This window comes from Mizuhopecten yessoensis, unplaced genomic scaffold (genome assembly GCF_002113885.1).
Source record: "Mizuhopecten yessoensis strain PY_sf001 unplaced genomic scaffold, ASM211388v2 scaffold1147, whole genome shotgun sequence".
Lineage (NCBI taxonomy): Eukaryota > Metazoa > Mollusca > Bivalvia > Pectinida > Pectinidae > Mizuhopecten > Mizuhopecten yessoensis.
Window position 1 is genome coordinate 81626 of NW_018403901.1, and position 19506 is coordinate 101131.

The 19506-nt window shown below is 34.6% G+C and overlaps 1 protein-coding gene and 1 long non-coding RNA gene across 2 annotated transcripts; both read right to left on the reverse strand.

Annotated features, from left to right (window-relative positions):
• Nucleotides 1-10232: 10232 nt before the first annotated feature.
• LOC110457440 lies at nt 10233-12288 on the reverse strand. Its single transcript, XR_002463693.1, has 3 exons — nt 12209-12288; nt 11125-11178; nt 10233-10316 (listed from the first exon to the last, which is right to left on the reverse strand). It is a non-coding gene; the product is annotated as an uncharacterized LOC110457440 (long non-coding RNA).
• Nucleotides 12289-12855: 567 nt separating this feature from the next.
• On the reverse strand, nt 12856-19033 carry LOC110457381 (low-density lipoprotein receptor-related protein 6-like). The gene is made up of 9 exons (XM_021508630.1): nt 18925-19033; nt 17126-17273; nt 16569-16738; nt 16091-16321; nt 14582-14750; nt 14320-14441; nt 13937-14093; nt 13540-13631; nt 12856-12977 (listed from the first exon to the last, which is right to left on the reverse strand). The coding sequence occupies exons 1-9, from the start codon at nt 18971-18973 to the stop codon at nt 12856-12858; spliced, it is 1260 nt and encodes a 419-aa protein (XP_021364305.1). The 5' UTR covers nt 18974-19033.
• Between the last annotated feature and the right edge of the window lie 473 nt (nt 19034-19506).

The window sequence follows — 19506 nt, forward strand, 5'->3', positions numbered from 1 at the left end:
TATATCATGGTGTTATATAACAATCATATGTATCTGTATCAAGTTTAAATATGCATGTTAGACAATGAGATTTTTCAGTTCAGTATATGGTATACTTTTCCGTATCTAGTTTATATAGTTTATCTAGTAACATGTGTATTTGAAGGGATGGGTTGTAGTTTGGGCCTTCTTGTGTAGAAATTTTCAAAACGTTTTGTCAAAAAGAGGCGATTTTACCCCTTCATATCTCCGAATGGACACTAAGCTGACCTTAATTTCATGTCAAATCATGATGGCATTATCCCAAAGTATGCATATGAAAAAAATAAACTTTATCAATGATAGCCATTAGAAGGCCGTTAGAAGGTTGCTTTTAAAACAAATTAAATTTATTCGTATGCATGTGACGTAGACATGATTACGTTCTCGCTATATACGTTATGTAAACAACAATACATTACTGTTTAGTTATGTATCAAACGATATTTGATGTTTCCCATTTTCACTAAAATTGCAGCAAGAGTTTGAGATATTCAGTCATACAAGTAAAATATTAGTGGTATTTGTGTAACACAAGTTTTCAAAAAGAAAAACGCCTATAAAACACCTAATTTGAAACACGCCAGTGTAACACCAGTTTTCAAAAACGCCAATGTAACACCGAATTTCGAAAAGGCCAAGATAACACCGGTTGTCGGATACGTAATTGCACGAATTTTTAATCTCAATCCGTACTAAAATCTGAAAACCATTTAAGTAGGCGGATTAGCATCATAACCAAAGAGATAAAAATCCATTCTGTACATTTCCTGGATTTCCTTTCATTCCTGTACGATAGTCATTGTATTGAGTCTTCATCTTATCTTGTTTGAATCCGATGTATTTACCTGAAACATCGAAACAAAATAAGCTTAGTTAAATAATCACAAAAATAAGAAGATGGAAAGCAGTTGAAAACTCTGTGAGTTGATAGGGAAAGCACAACAAAGGAAACAGTTTTGCTGCACTACTAGGTCATTCCAAAATATGGGTACAGATAGAAAAGGTATCGGTTGCCCATTGAAAGCCAGATACATTGTTGTTTTTAAATCCCCTTGCATACAAACATGTTTCTTTTCTTAAATACATTGTGACACGGATAGGTGGGGTGAGGTGTTACCAAAACTTCTATTAACAAGCATACACAGTTCTGTTTGTTCAATATTTAGTGAGTTGGTTAGTTTTGAAACCTTCATTTAAGCAAAACTATTTTTTTTAACATAAAATTAATATGATTTACTGGTTAACAGTTGAACTATCTTAACCTACATGATTTCCATATCTATGCAGTGTTCACACTCACGTAACAGGTTTCATATTACCTGATGAAATACACATTCTTACAGCTAAATAGGGACAATCGGCAATATTTCTATAAATTTGTAACAGGACTACAGATCGAACAGTTCATTTTATTTGAAAAAAACAGAGGGAAAGATGATGCATATGTATGAGTTTTATATTCTGTATCACAATGCTTTGTTATTTATACTAGGTCTTCGTAACGATGATTTGTAATCAAGCCCTGTTTATTATAACAAACTGTTAGGTAACGTTTACACGAACTCTTCATATTTAACACGGCATGGTTTTTGAAATAGAGAAAATATGTGGACAAGAATAATTACCATTCACAAAAAGTTTATGCATGTTTCCTCGGGTATGCCGATGTGATAACAATAAATCATGAACAGTGTAAATCAATCATATATTTACGGTTCAGTGAAAACTTCTTTTTCAAATACTCAAATGTCTTGACAATTAACTAAATATTGGTACATTATAAACAAATGAAGAGGACTTACTGCTCCATGGAACACGGCGGATGAACCAAAATGCGAAAAACAGAAAGGCAACGAATTAGGACTTAGTTATCGCTTCCCCAGAAGTGACACATTTACAAGGTTTACTGCTACGAAGTTCGTTTCTTGTCGATTAAGTGCAAACATGTTTATCATTGAAAAAGTGTAGCATCATGTAGTTTTGACCATTGGCATCTGCTCATATTTCGAAACATATTGATGATTAAAAGGAATGCAAGGTCTCACTTTATGGAAATTACTTAACAAACCATTGGTTATATCATCACCATTAGACGATATAAACATGATTCGAACTTATCCAGTGCTGTTCTGTCCATAACTGTTGACACAAAACTGAAAGGTAAATAACAATGTACTTATACAACTGAAAACGGCTGCATTGGACGCGATGCAGCACGTGATATTTATATCATAGAGACAAATGTTAAGGCTTACTCTCTTATACATTCCACGATCTTAGCTTTTATCCGATCAATAAATTAGCTTACCAGTCAACCTATATATCTGACAGCACAAATTTTACAAAAGATTACCTTCTAGGTCACCCAATAGATATTTATATCATATGCTAATCAAATAATAGCAGCTTGAAAAGAGAAAATACATTTACCGTTATAACATAAAAATGTTGTCTCGAATTTTCTCTTAAACTCGTATTTACTATCTCAACCAACTTTGATGCAGTTACCGTGTTTGTAAATTTATTCTTCAGAAAACGATAATTTATCGGCGAAGTATCTGTGATGCAGAAAACTGAATAAAATGAAGCCATTTTCACACTGGACGTTGACATCATACAAAGGTAAATATAATTTGAGGATAAATCACATAATATCAAAAGAAGTAATGTTATCCAAAATTGGAGGTTATGCCAAATATACATACTTAGCTTGAACATTAGTGATTTGCAAACATGGACCATATTCTGCTAACATTCATCGGTATTTAGAGACGTTATTATGTGAGGAATTTTTGCACTTGGAAATATACTTATGATGATGTAGGTACATCTTAGTTTAGTTTAATTTAAATAGTATTTTATTCTAAAATCAGACAAGGTTATTATATGCATATTATTTCACAGGGATTGAACAACAAGCTTAGAACTTATAGTAATTTCTCTCACAAGGCACGTTTTAATATTCCTGATATTTAATGAATATGAAAAAAGTTATTGTCATGATTCCGATGAGTAAGCTAAATATAAATCAAAATGTGGGGTAGCCATGGTCAGGTATACACCAATAAGTAGTGTAGATGTTGTGTGATATCCTTAAATATGTTGTTAAGTTATTAGCAGGATTCAGACTTTAATAGTCAAGCAGCAAAAAGATGTAAATTCAAATCTTGTGACATGTTAAAAAAAAGAAAATACTCATATTTATTCGGATATTGTTTAAGTATTAAATAAAATAAAATGAAACAAACTTTAAATCTTGACCTGGTACATCGGTTAACTTATGAATATTGATATTAGTATAAAGAATACAAATAAATAAACCAATGAGACAACCTAATAGCCTTTGCATTTCATTCCCCTATGATTGTTTTTATATCATGTTAATTTTCAAAAACTGAACATTGTTTGTTATATTCGACCATATTCATCCTCTTTTTGAAGATTCATGTTAATGCATATGCGCAGTTTGTACCTACAGTTATCATTCTCTGTTGTTGTTGTACATAAGTCTGTTTCAAATAATGACTGTTTTAGAATGAAGCGAAAAATACTCATTAACAATAGTACCAACATTATTATGCATAGACTCACCGTCCTGATAGTTACGTCCAAAGCTGTATAAACAACACAATATAGTCACAGATAGGCCTCCCACGACCAAACACATGTATCGTACGAGCCCCATGGTCGACAAATATATCAGACGTTAATTGATAGTATAGGTTGCTTATCTTTGTGAGTACGATAAGACTACCGCTTCACACGCAACCGTTTAACCACAAGTCCAAATCTCATGCAGGACAGATAGCATTTTTCGTGTGATTGGGTTAGTAGATTCAAGCTGTTGCATTCAAACCAACATCTAACTTAAGAGCTTACGACTTAAACTTATCGATACCTGTAAAATGTACTGGAGTCTGATAAATTGATTTGTTACACGGTCTGTGCATCCGTCTTTGCTTTCTACATGTGTTAAACGTATTACAATGCACAAAATCAAATTTGAGAAAATAAAAGATATTTTCCGGAATTTGAGGTTTAATCAATTAAGAGGCGTGCTACAGTTATATATGGCTACAGGTATTTATCTTTATGGGACTGCTACCACGATGGCTAACAATTCCAGTGATATATGGCTAGAGATGTTTATATTTATGGGACTGATACCACGATGTCTATCAATGCCAGTGATATATGGCTAAAGGTGTTTATCTTTATTGGACTGTGCTACCACGATGTCTATAAATGCCAGTGATATATGGCTAGAGGTGTTTATCTTTATGGGACTGTGCTACCACGATGTCTATCAATGCCAGTTATATATGGCTACAGGTATTTATCTTTGTGGGACTGTGCTACTACGATGTTCATCAAGTTTATCTTTATGGGACTGTGATACTACGATGTATATCAATGCCAGTTATATATGACTAGAGTTGTGTATCTTTATGGGACTGTGCTACCACGCTGTCTATCAATACCAGTGATATATGGCTAGTGGTGGTTATCTTTATGGGACTGTGCTACTACGATGTATATCAATGCCAGTGATATATGGCTAGAGGTATTTATCTTTGTTGGACTGTGCTACTAAGATGTCTATCAATACCAGTTATATATGGCTAGAGATGTTTATCTTTATTGGGCTGTGCTACCACGATGTCTATCAATACCAGTTATATATGGCTGGAGATGTTTATCTTTATTGGACTGTGGTACCACGATGTCTATCAATGCCAGTGATATATGGCTCAAGGTGTTTATCTTTATTGGACTGTGCTACCACGATGTTTATAAATGCCAGTGATATATGGCTAGAGGTATTTATCTTTGTTGGACTGTGCTACTAAGATGTCTATCAATACCAGTTATATATGGCTAGAGATGCTTATCTTTATTGGACTGTGCTACCACGATGTTTATAAATGCCAGTGATATATGGCTAGAGGTATTTTTCTTTGTGGGACTGTGCTACTACGATGTTCATCAAGTTTATCTTTATGGGACTGTGATACTACGATGTATATCAATGCCAGTGATATATGAATAGAGTTGTGTATCTTTATGGGACTGTGCTCCCACGATGTCTATCAATGCCATTTATATATGGCTACAGGTATTTTTCTTTATGGGACTTCTACCACGATGTCTATCAATACCAGGGATATATGGCTAGAGATGTTTATCTTTATGGAACTGCTACCACGATGACTATCAATGCCAGTGATATATGGCTAGAGGTATTTATCTTTGTTGGACTGTGCTACTACGATGGATGTCTATAAATGCCAGTGATATATGGCTAGAGGTATTTATCTTTGTTGGACTCTGCTACTACGATGTCTATCAATACCAGTGATATATGGCTAGTGGTGGTTATCTTTATGGGACTGTGCTACCACGCTGTCTATCAATACCAGTGATATATGGCTGGAGATGTTTATCTTTATGGGACTGCTACTACGATGTCTATCAATGCCAGTGATATATGGCTAAAGGTGTTTATCTTTATTGGACTGTGCTCCCACGATGTCTATAAATGCCAGTGATATATGGCTAGAGGTATTTATCTTTGTTGGACTGTGCTACTACGATGGATGTCTATAAATGCCAGTGATATATGGCTAGAGGTATTTATCTTTGTTGGACTCTGCTACTACGATGTCTATCAATACCAGTGATATATGGCTAGAGATGTTTATATTTATGGGACTGATACCACGATGTCTATCAATGCCAGTGATATATGGCTAGAGGGATTTATCTTTGTTGGACTGTGCTACTACGATGGATGTCTATAAATGCCAGTGATATATGGCTAGAGGGATTTATCTTTGTTGGACTGTGCTACTACGATGCCAATCAATACCAGTTATATATGGCTAGAGATGCTTATCTTTATTGGACTGTGCTACCACGATGTTTATAAATGCCAGTGATATATGGCTAGAGGTATTTATCTTTGTTGGACTCTGCTACTACGATGTCTATCAATACCAGTGATATATTGCTAGAGGTGTGTATCTTTATGGGACTGTGCTACTACGATGTATATCAATGCCAGTGATATATGAATAGAGTTGTGTATCTTTATGGGACTGTGCTACCACGCTGTCTATCAATACCAGTGATATATGGCTACAGGTATGTATCTTTATGGGACTGTTCTACTACGATGTATATCAATGCCAGTTATATATGACTAGAGTTGTGTATCTTTATGGGACTGTGCTCCCACGATGTCTATCAATGCCATTTATATATGGCTACAGGTATTTTTCTTAATGGGACTGCTACCACGATGTCTATCACTACCAGTGATATATGGCTAGAGATGTTTATATTTATGGGACTGATACCACGATGTCTATCAATGCCAGTGATATATGGCTAGAGGTATTTATCTTTGTTGGACTGTGCTACTACGATGTCTATCAATACCAGTTATATATGGCTAGAGATGTTTATCTTTATTGGACTGTGCTACCACGATGTCTATCAATGCCAGTGATATATGGCTAGAGGTGTTTATATTTATGGGACTGCTACCATGATGGCTATCAATTCCAGTGATATATGGCTACAGGTATTTATCTTTGTGGGACTGTGCTACTACGATGTCTATCAATACCAGTGATATATGGCTAGATGTGTTTTTCTTTATGGGACTGCTACCACGATGTCTATCAATGCCAGTGATATATGGCTAGAGGTATTTTTCTTTGTGGGACTGTGCTACTACGATGTTCATCAATGCTAGTGATATATGGCTACAGGTGTTTATCTGTATGGGACTGCTACAACGATGTCTATCAATGCCAGTTATATATGGCTACAGGTATTTATCTTTGTGGGACTGTGCTACTACGATGTCTATCAATACCAGTGATATATGGCTAGAGGTGTTTATCTGTATGGGACTGCTACCGCGGTTTTTATCAATGCTAGTGATATATGGCTGGATGTGTTTATCCTTTTTTGGGGAGTTATAGGTTGAGAAGTTAATCTATCTTCGGTATCTCTGTTTTGTGTGGCTTGGTATCATAATTTAATGTTAGACACATCCTCCTTAATCTAATTCTTTTTAAAAACTACAGGGTTCAGTTTTTTCTTGCTGTCTTTTATTTAATTTCTCAATATTTTGAAACCTTAATTTAATTCATTCATATACAATAATAGCAAATCACTTTGGGTGTCAGTCTTTGGGCGAATATATGCCTAGCATTATCTAGGTTTATAGAAGATATGGTTGATGATTATAATTTTGATGAAAATCTGTGACAGTGATACTGATACTGAATTTCTACCGATATACAGAGCATACAAGTAAGAACAACACTACATTCTTAACACTGACACGCAAAAGATAAAATCCTTCCCCAGGTGGTAACTGAATTGAAACATATTTCCCCTTGTGTCATAAACTAATTTTAATCATATCTGAATTATTCAATAAGGAAGTGAGGTTTATACCAAGTTTGGTTTGTATAATCATTTAGAGCCAAATGATGCCAAGTATATGTATTTGTAATCGCCAAGGGCAAAAAGAGCACCAAATTGATTTGCTTTTACCATAAAAACATACTCGGCAGTAATAAACAGTAAGCTTAGATAAACTATGATCAGTTGTATAATAGGCTTTTGTCAATATTCTATTTCGTGTATATGCATTGGAACTACATATCAACCATATTAAATTGTAAAAAAGAACTATTTTATTTCCCGTAGAATTAAATACGTGTAGTAAATGCTTATATATGCATGTAGCTGTAGCGCTTTATGCATACACAGATACAAAGGAGAACACGGACGGCTTTAATGTGTTCTGAAGCGAGTAACTACAGCTATATATGTGATTTAAAACATACTTCACATTATAATCATTATATGTATTGGAAAACATAATTAAGTATAAAGAAAAGGAATGCCAAAATATATCATGTTCTCTTAATGCATAATATGATATATATTATATATAGAATAACGCTACAAAAAATAAAAATAAAAATAAAAAACAAAACAAAAATATTAAGAAAGTTTTTTTTTTATGGAAAATATATTCATAATGGTATTTATATAATTATTATTTACTTGGCAATAGCAATCATAAACAAATAATAATGAAAACGCACACTGTCACGGTATTGTTATTGATGATGCTGAATGCTTAACACTGAGTGCACAAAAACAACTACAACTATATAAGATAAGAAAGGAGAACACGGACGACTATAATGTGTTCTGAAGCGGGTAACTACAGCTATATAAGATAAGCCAGCATGTTAATACTCAGATAACGCCCTTTCGTGTTCATCTTTGTCTATGTCACAGATATGTAAAGACCATCCGGGTCTCATGTTACTTAAAGTAAACGGTGTTTTTTCAACACTCCAACACGTTCATAAAGTTCGTACAACATGAGAGGGATGGAAAGAAAAACATGTAGCGCACGTTGTTTCAGACATTCAATATTCGCAGAAAACTGCATTAGCATATAAGCAAAGTAGAATATCGGTTGATCGCAGATTACCTCATGCAAATTCATTGTAAGATACATCAGAAACTCTCTGGACAACAGTCTACTAAGGCAATGTAAGGCGAGTTCTACAAAATGATCACACACCTATGGTATAACCCGTCATTTTCATAACAACTCCATTACAGTAAGTGTAGAAAAAGGCAAATGTACACAATATGACTAACCTTATCCTTACTGTATCAGTTAAGACCCTTAAATGTATCCTACCGTATCTGTATTAAGCCTGTGAGATAAGAAACCATTAACGTGCTGATACTCAGGAGAATATACACGCATTTTATCTCAAAAACTGCAAGACACTACTCTTACATTAAAATTTGGATTTTCAACTGAGTTTTATATAGTGTATTTTTATAAAGAGTAAGATATGAAACATGGACCTTCCTTGAGATGTTGCATGTGCTTGGTGTAGGACACATGCAGTTTGAAGACTGACACATCCAATATTCGTAAATTGTACTGAAAAATGCCTCATTTTAGTACAGTTTTCAACAAAAGACTGAATATTTATATTGTTTTTGCCGGATTAAAGGCAACTTTCAAGCCATACCTAACAAATTCTAAATAATAATCAGAATTAAAAATACGTGCAGTTTACAAAAAGGTTTAACAAGACGAAACCGATGGTTTCTCCATATGAATGAAGTCGTTTATTCGCTTTAGTTTGGCGAGACAGTGTAAATACATCATGATAAAATCAAACAATCATGATCTTTATATATTTATGCTGTAAAAGAGCATCGGAAAGTATTGCATTGTTTGATCACTTGTCCATCCTTTTCAAATTGCTGAAAATAAACCCATACACCAATAACATGAAGACACGTGTTAAGCGTGATAGGAGACTCCTACTAGGCTAGTTTAAACACTTAACTATGTCTTCTTCTTTTCTTTTTTTTTTGTATTTTTCGGTTGTTAATTTATTTAACAGTAATACAACATAGTTGTATTCATGTAGTTATATGTTTAAACGTTTCAATAATACATTCCCCTCTCCCTCGAAACGGAAAATAGAAAACCCAGACAGGTGTTTAGGGCCAGTGTTATGTAAATGCAACCATATATTATTGATAATATGTAGCATAAGCTTACACTAGATACAATTATAAGAATAATATTAAAAACAATTGCATTATCTATATAAAATATTTATTCTCATTGGGATGAAAAAGATGAAAGACGAAACAGTTCTCGTATTGAAATAAAAAATGAACATGGATTTTTAAATATTTAAGCAGAAAAATGTCTTTGATAATCGCAAACCTTACACTAATGACACCTCAATGCAATTGCTTGTAGAACTTTGATTTCAATACTATATCACAGCTTCACATAACAAAAGTGCTATGAAAAAAAAGTGTTAACACTAGCAGGTTAATTGTATAGGCCAAGTTAAGACCACACAGTCGGACAACAGAAAGGCCACAATCAGTCATAAAATAATCATCTATAAATGACAAGTATCACTGGATTATATAGGTTTACTTCACATCCATCACACCAATATCACAATCTACCTGTAATAAATGACCATTTTACCGTACAGATGCTTAGTTATTTCAGTTTAAGATTGTACTGTCAACAAAATTAGCTTCAGTGTCCGAACATGTCACCGCGCTAACACAATTGGAAATTCTCATTTTATATAATTATATACTTAACATATTTCACATCAATATTCATTTTGCTAAGCAGCATGTTTTGCACATAATTCTGTTCTATCCTCTTGACTTTCATTTAAGGAATTTAAAAGCGTCTGAAATAGAGAAACGATGATTAGTTTCATAATTACAATGTAGAGTATCACGGCTATCCTTACACTATACCAATATGATGTATATGAACTCCTAAATACCCTAAAGAAAGGACTTGCATAGGATTTGGCTGTTTTTTTTTTTAAGTCAATGTGTTTATATACATATGAAATTAAAGATTCATCAGGGGAATTGTTTATTCATGTTGACAGGTTGTTTGACTTCCCTAGCGCGTTCTCCTCTTTAGAGGTTCATCAAGGGAAAGGTTTATTGATGGACAACCTGTCAACATGAATAAACCATTCCCCCTCTAGAGAGGAGAAAGCGCTAGGGAATTCAAAGAAACTCTTGTCTTTTAATTTTTTATCTATATATATATTCTCATATTGACGTATGGATTATGATAAAATCAATCCACGTATAAGACACAAACGTACGCCAGCGGGGAGACAACCTCGATATATACTATGTTAACCATCTAAAATGTACCCCATAGAAATAAATACAGCATATTTTCCTACACTTACATGCTAAATGTCGTCACGTATTTCAGAAGTATTTATAATAGTTGTATCTTATATTCGATCACATTCCCTGATATATATATATTTAAGAATATGTGTGATATTATACCAAAACAGTACATGCAGCACATCACCGAGCTTTTGTTGACAATATAGAATGAAGGAAGTGATAAAGGGATACATGAACTATTTGAGTCTTTGTTAACGACAACAAAGCTACTTCTATAATATTGGACTCAGTCATAAAATCGGAATTTGGATTTAAATGAATTGGTAAAACTCTTACCTGGTGGTGGCCTAGATGGTAGCCGAACCGGTTTTGGGGGTTCATGGCTCAATCCTGCATAAATAAATAAAAAATAAAAATATCATAGTACCTGATATATACGTTTTTTCATAATCATTAAATCGTTTCTGTAATACCAGATTTTAACATGTGCTTTCTCGGTCGACAGTACGTCCATATAGATGGTCAATTAAGTGTCAAAAGATCCCTTCATCTCATGTTCCCTTTAGGGTAATACATCGCACATGTATAACCTAGAATTGTTGTAATATCACAGCCAAGGTCCGTTATCATAATGAACATAATCATATGGTTATGACTCTGACTCAGTGACAATATAACTATGTCAACTAGTATCGATGTCTTGAACAATGGTGCACCATAATAACAAACATGATTTGTTATATGATACCATATCTTATATGAAATTATTAAAATGACACAGTTGATTTCCGCCAAAGACGTCAACTGCTTACGGGACAAAAGAATTTCAACACAGGGTTTGCAAATATGCAGGTTGATTAAGACCATGACTACGTTTTATAGTCGCCATTGGGATATTCCAGGGGAATGTGCTATTTCTTTGTTTGTGATATGAGGGTCGATGTTTTTTAGTTATGCTCATTATAGTGTCTTCTGGTTTTGTTGTCACTGCCCGAGTTCTCAATTTCAGGACGTGACACTACGTGGATGCGACTTACATTGACACAGTGGGTGTCATCGTTGAAGCTTACCCTTCCTGAACACCTGGTCTTATTCTTATATCATTCAAGGTTTTCTATGCTAATCTTTCCTTTGTTAGTATTTTTTACCTAGTTTTTTCGATTTTGGGTTTGGATTATGGTTTTGTTGACATTTCGGTATTCTCTTGTTGTTTTTTGGCAGACGATAAAGGAGAGAAACAAAATCCACATATTTCAAACATCTGATGTTAAATTGAGGACCAATATAGATGATATACTTCATAATTAATGATTAACACATTTACATCTCTACCATTATAATTCATACTGTAACTTATTCCTTGCCGTCCGAAATTATAAAAAGACCAAGCAGGTTGTCCAATACACGAGGTGATAATTACCTGCTGGAGTAGATACTGTTACATCATCTCCAACATTGGTGAAGCGGACATTAACGTCAGGTACTACTTTGTTGTTTGTTCTATATTTTAAGTATCTGCAATTAAATCGTTTGGGCATATTAATTAACAAATTAGATATTAGATATCTTCCTGATAACTTAAGTTTAGAAAATCTCATTTTCACTAGTCCCTTTCAGATGGCTATTCCAACGACAACAATATTACAAAATAAAGCTTTCGTCTACATCGTGAAATAAATGTTATAATCATTCAAGTAATGAGCAATGATAATACTTCGTATTCGGTAAATAGGATCAGTTGGAAATTTACATGTAGAATATGTATGTTTTCAGAAGGACAATCCCTTTGCTTGTGAAGAACTATCTCGTTTCCCTAGAAAAAGTCCAGTTTTCGTCATTAACATATCATTAGATGTTTTCAAATCAGTACTTTTATGAAATGATTAAACATATAGTCTATTATGACTTCCTAGGAATGGATGATACAGATTAGTTAAAAGTTACATACCCAATGTACATGTATTTCATTTTAAATTATCAATCACACATTGTCACAGGCAATACTTTTCAGCATTTTCTGTATATTGTCTTCATTACAAAAGTAAAGGTAAAAATTGAAGGGATTACTTACAAGGTAGTGGTCAGATTGACAATAAGGGCTGTGCCAATGATTGCTGACAGAACTATTCCTACCAAAACACCAGTGGTTAATGCTGACGTAGACATGTCATTAGAATCAACAGTTTCTGCTGTAAGTAAACACATGCTGGAAATAATTTTGTTTATCTTGAATCGATGGACAATGTTCTTGTCTCAAGAAAAACTATAAGCCCGAGAAAAGTATTGCATGTATAATCGGGACTTAATATACCCCTTTGACGACCCGTCCGCTCTTTCATGAAATGGCCTGACTTGGACTTTGTCCTCAATACTACTGCACCATGTAGTGACCCTGAATGATCCTATAATGGGCCGTTTAGTCAAACAAAACTGGAACACTATTTGTAGACTATTGAGCTATAGAAATGAGTCTCTCCTGTATACCTTTTGGCGTTATAGCTTCGTTTCTGTTTGTAAGAGATCGATCCAATTGTATAATATCTATACCCATTATACATGTGAAATCATTGGCTCTGTTTTGACTATTTCATAAGGAACTGTGGTGCTACTTCAATCACGTGCAAAAAACATAAAGTAAACAAATGGTTTTCACTTGATCGATAATAGGTATGTATTACATAAATAAGTCTTCTTAGCTATAGATAATATAAATATCAAAGAAATTCAGTTAGCAAATACATTTTTTATTACCTTTCAAGTGGTGGAAAATACCAAATCGTTGAGCAAGTGTTGGACCGAACGAGGATACCTCCCCATCTTCATTATGTATACGGATTAATTGCCTGTTTTCAAACATTAAAATAAAGTAAAAAGTCAACAGTACAAAGATAATTTGCTAGTGATTTTATGATTGTGAAAAAAAGGGATAAAGAGATCGAGACAGAGAGACAGAGACAGATATATCGACAAAAAACGGACGGGCAGACAGATAGAACACAGTCACAGACAGAGACAGAAAGACAAAGGCACAACCACAGACAGACAGACAGACAGACATACAGACAGACAGATATATAGATAGACAGACAGGAAGGCAGGCAGGCAGGAATTAAGGCAGACAGACAGACAGACGGAGTTTAATGCTTACGAATGCCCCCAATCGTTGACATAAATATTCTTCTCGAATGTTGTGAAATCAAAGCAATGGCCTCCTATGATTGTTACTAACGTAGTCCTTCCTGTACCATTTGTGAATACTTTTTCATATAAATCATAACCTGCGTCACACCAAAAGAGAACGTCTCCTGCAAAATATATATGTACGACACTCGACTAGTGCTATTTTTTGTTGATATTTACACACTATTACAATTGTTACATCAGTAATCATCATTTGTTACCCAAAACGAGGCATTTCCTTTTCAACAAAGAAGGATTGGTGGCAACATTTTGAATTGATCAAATTCGTAGTAATTTTTCTAGCACAATTAACAGTCTATAAGTAAACCACACAGATAAAGATATACGTACCATCTAAGTTCAGAGAATTTGGCCATAATAGGGCAGTATTAACAATGACTTGTCGATTAGACCCGTCATAGTTAGCTTTCTCTAGGACAGCGTCGGTACCCCATTCCGTCCAATAAATCTCTCTGTGAAGAATAAAACTGTGTCACTGAAATGCCATCTCCATTGCCTGCATTGAACGTTTTCGTAATATATCGCGTTGAATGAGTTTATGGAGAAATGATATTTAACAAAACGTTCATATTATAAATTAATAAGAAGTTACCTAGTATTTTTATCCAACACAATTGCCCTCGGTTCATCAAGATTTGTGTTGATAAGTACTGTTCTGGTGAATGTGTCTGCGTTGATTACTCCGATTTGGTCATAGCCAGTGTCAGTGTAAAATATCAAGCGGGCATCTTCGTCAATGGCAATACCGTCCATCACACTCTCTGAAAGGTATATTATAGTAGGAATCAACATTATCATTAATGATAGAGATACGGCAATATGTGTATATGGGACGATTTATGATTTTAAATCATACGACGATAGCGATGTTACGTCCTCCATTAGTCATTGAATAGTTACAAATATTATGTCCAACCAAATTCGATCATGTATCGGGAATACATATGACATACATGTTACAGCGATAAGTCTCTGAGAGATGGGCGTATCTATAACTGTTGGTTTGGTTTGGTTTGGTTTTATTTTGTTTAACGTCCTATCAACAGCTTAGGTCATATAAGGACGTGCCTTCATGTGTGTTGTGTATGCATGCGTGTATATGTCCCGGATACACGATATCTTGGTGTACTTGCTATTTGTGATAGCGCGGATCTGATGCCGACTTTATAGTGCTATCTAACTTAAATACCATGCCGGAGGCACCCAGCACAGCATCCCGCCCGGTCACATTATACTGAAAACGGGTTTACCAGCTGTTGTCATTGCCCCTAAAGCTGACTGTTAAGCAGATAATAAAAATGAATATATTTGAAGATTTTTGCTCTTCCGGCATGGCGCCAGATCCCATTGCGTTCCTCAACTGGGCGAACGCTCAACATTTAAGCCAGAAATAAGGTATTGCCAAGTGAAGCGCTAGAAAACAAAAAAGTAGTTAAAAGTAGTTAAAAGTAGAAAGATAAAGATCCCACATGTTGCAATCGATGCAGCAGATTTATTTTGGACGTTTTTATGTCCCCAAGAAGAGGGCACAGAAGCAAATCCCCCATTCTGCAGTGGAACCACATTGGTCGCCTCCTACTATACGTGCAGTTGGTAACAGCAGGTGTATTCTTTTCTTAACTGTTGTATAATTACGTTCTTATTTTAAATTCTCCATATAAGGGTTATCAAATTACGTTCAAAGGCGAACTAACAATGAAATAATCGAGCCGATAATACAATCTTTATTGTGTTTTCAGGTTCCTAAAATTTGACTTTCCTTTATGACTTTTTTCTTATCCTCGTTTTATATGTTTAATATATCACATTTTTTACATCAACCAATCAGGTAAAACTTTTATCCAAATTAGATATACTTAATTTAGTCATGTAATAAATATTTGTGCACTGATAATTCGCTAGTCCGTTTAGTTCTTTATTTCTAACTATTAGTTCTATTTGAATTAGATGAGAAGACACACACTTAAACGATGGAGTTAAATCTCTGTTTAAACCAAATACAATCGTGTACCAAAAATGTACCAAAATGTGTAAACGTTACTTGAATACTTGCATCCTGTTAGTGTTTGAGATATAGTTACGTCCAAATTGCAAATCCTACCGTTTCCAGCCTGATAAATCACGGTAATGTCCCCTCCATTGAGTTCACATCTCGCGATCTGATTCAAACTAACGTCCGTCCAGATAACACTATTGTTTGTGCCATCATATGTGACGGCTATTGCACGTTGCACTGTCCCGGACTGGACCAACGTCAGACTAGTTGATGTAAGATCCATTCTTGCTATAGCTGTCCCAAAGGATAAGATGAAAAAGTTGTTCGGTACAGGAGCTGAAATGATGCAAAAGTATATTTAGGTGGCTGTGGAATTGTGATACCCTGTTATTTGTTTACATACGGCAATATTAAAGCTCAGTTGACGTTTAATATGCACGAAAGGATTTGGTTACCAGTGACACTCAAATTAACTGTTTGAGATGTTTCTGACCTAGCCAAAACTTATGTATGGCACTTCGCCAATTTGACAACATAAACCTTGTTATTGAGAGTCGTTTGTGTAAATGTAGAATAAATTTACCCTCTGAACAGGAAGCTTTCATTGTGACGTTAGCCTCACATAGAAGGGCGTCATTATCACTAGTGGGGCAATCCTGTAGGGACGTTTCATTTCCAACGCAATCAAACTTCCGTGGCCATATGGTCAAGCTGGTACTTGCAGTTGAATATGTGATAGCTGAAGCGCCAGTGCTAAAAAATAATCAAGATGATGCAAAACCGCAATTCGAACCAAAAATCAATGTAACTGGGGTAATATATATAACCAGTAGCATGATTTCCGTTGGAATCCTTGAACTGGTTCAAGCAGAATTAGACCAGGTGTTTTGCATTACAAGAAACTGTATGTCACGACGTCAATGTTAGAGCCATCGCAGTGACAACGAATCAAGGCACATTTAAAGCATAATAAAAATTAACCTAGTCGACTCGAAACCAATGCAACTGGTCTGGGGAACCTTTTAAAAAGATATCAGTCGACACCACATCCTCTTTCTGAACCGAATGTGGTGTATCGGTCGTGAACGTACGCAGGAGTCAACATAAATACAGCTAATGGGTTTTAAATAAAAACCTTACCCTGTGTATCCCAGCATCCGACACAACACCGCCGCGTCCTGGTCGTCCCAGCCGTCCTTACACATACCGTACCAGGACGTCCCATTGTAGAAGAGCACACTACCTTCATTAGCTTTGGTACCGGAAACCAACGCAGAGTAACCTCCACCTGAAAAGTGTAAAACAGTTTGTAAAACGTCTCAGGAGCGATACATAAATTGTAAGGGATGTTCCCTTTAAATTGCTTTTCGGACGTTTTGTATATGATGACAAGTGATTGAAGCCATGTGAAAATATTGAAATCGATGCCTATTATGCGTTTTAAAAATGTTAATTGTTTTACTTGCAACAAAAACATAATTGCATAAAAGATAAAATTGTGAAAAATAAAGAACGGAAAATACATGTAGACAGACAAAATGCCTATTTTTCTGTTAATTGTGCTAGTTTTAAATCAAATTACCATGTTATCAAATAATGGGGTCAAAAAATCTGATTTTGTTTCTTTAAAATATCCCAGAGAAATCTATCTGAATTTTCTCCTATTTTACCATAAAGAATTTCTCCAGATTTCCTAACACTAAAGTAGCATAGGTAAGGAGCAACGATTTTAATATAATCTTCAGTTAATATTTCACTTGATAAATTAATGACCTTACGTTGAGTTTTAGTATACATTGTATTTACAACTTTCTTCATCAAAATGAGCGAAGTCATAAGGCCTACATGAAAAGTGGCCTTCACGCAGGTAAATTATCTACGACTTCACAGGAAAAACAACTACAATTTGAATTATAATCACTTTTTTGTTTGAAATCTTTGTTGTTGTTACTCTATCACGTGTACGTGTACGTAACGCGACGTCCTTGGGTGAATCGTTATGTTAAAATCTAGTATGCACGTATCTGGTATTAAATATGATAATATGTCTTGCAGAGGTGTGCATCTTGATGAACACTGATGACTTGTGAGAAGTATAGCTGATTGATATACTTGTAAAATCTGTTTTGCTTCACACATTTTGGATTTCATCATTCATAAGAATAGAAGAAATAACATGTACGTTTTACATGTGCGGATGGGGGATGCGTGTGCAATCCATTCCTGAGTGGAATACTATATGGTGATGAACCTATGGACTTTATGTCAGAAACTCGGGGCGATCCGAACTGATTTCCTCTGCTGCATTTGTATATAGCAGTATGAAGTTATTTGTTTATCGTTACAAAATTTATAATCAAAATACAAAAAAAAAGAATATTATGTCAAATGTTTAAATATATGACAAACTTTATCTTACCGTATATTACATAATTTCCATTGCTATCAATTCCAAGTTAACAAATATAGGCTTTAAGCCTGATGTTCAATACAACTGATTATCAATTAGATTTGTTGAAATTAAATTAAAGTGGCCTACACGCAGGTACATTTTCTACGATTACACATGAAAAAACAACTACAACTTGTAATATAATCACTTTGTTTTTCGCAATTATGGTGTGGCTACTCTCCATGGTACACGACGTCCTTGGGCAAATCGTTATCTTAAAGTCTAGTATGCACGTATCTGTGATAAAATCCAGTTCATTACGAATCGACGACCCTGTGTTAACATTAAGTGAGTACGATCCTGCGTTAGGATCGAATATGTATACACGACTCTTTGTTAGAATCAAAAGGATATATATTAAATGATTTGCCGTAATAATATAATCAATACTAATAACTCATTCCCATTGAAATACAGGTACCTGTGAAGGAACGTTAAAATATTAACTATCATAACATGTGTTTTAACGTAACTTTTTACACCAAACCTGCAAGATTTATAAATCCGGAGAATAGAATCAAGAACGTCCCTGTCATGCTCTCCTGCCTTATTTCGACTACAAACCAATGAAGCGTTTTTTACTTCCTTCTTCTCTGGTGATAGACACATACTGGCGTTGGTATATTGAACGGTTTAGTATTGTTATATAATGTAGTGTAACTTTATACGTGCTCGTCTAGTTTTAAATATCCCATTGTATCTACCCTCTGCTTGTACCTTTTAATCTTGATCATTACTATTGAGAATATAATGTTGTATAAATCATTTTGTTTGAGGCTATTGAAACACATATTATAGCTTTGTAGGATACATGGGATCTTCAGAAATAATCTTTACTGTTGATATGTTAAAGTAAATATACCCCCGATCATCAATTATCAAAAACTAGCTATACAAATGATAAACTCGGTGTGTTACATTGTAGACATTCTCTGTGTGTAATATTTTGGACATTCTCGGTGTGTTACGTTGTAGACATTCTCTGCGTGTAATACAATGTAGTGTGGACATTCTCTGTGTGTATTATTGTAGGCATTCTCTGTGTGTTACATTCTAGACATTTTCTGTG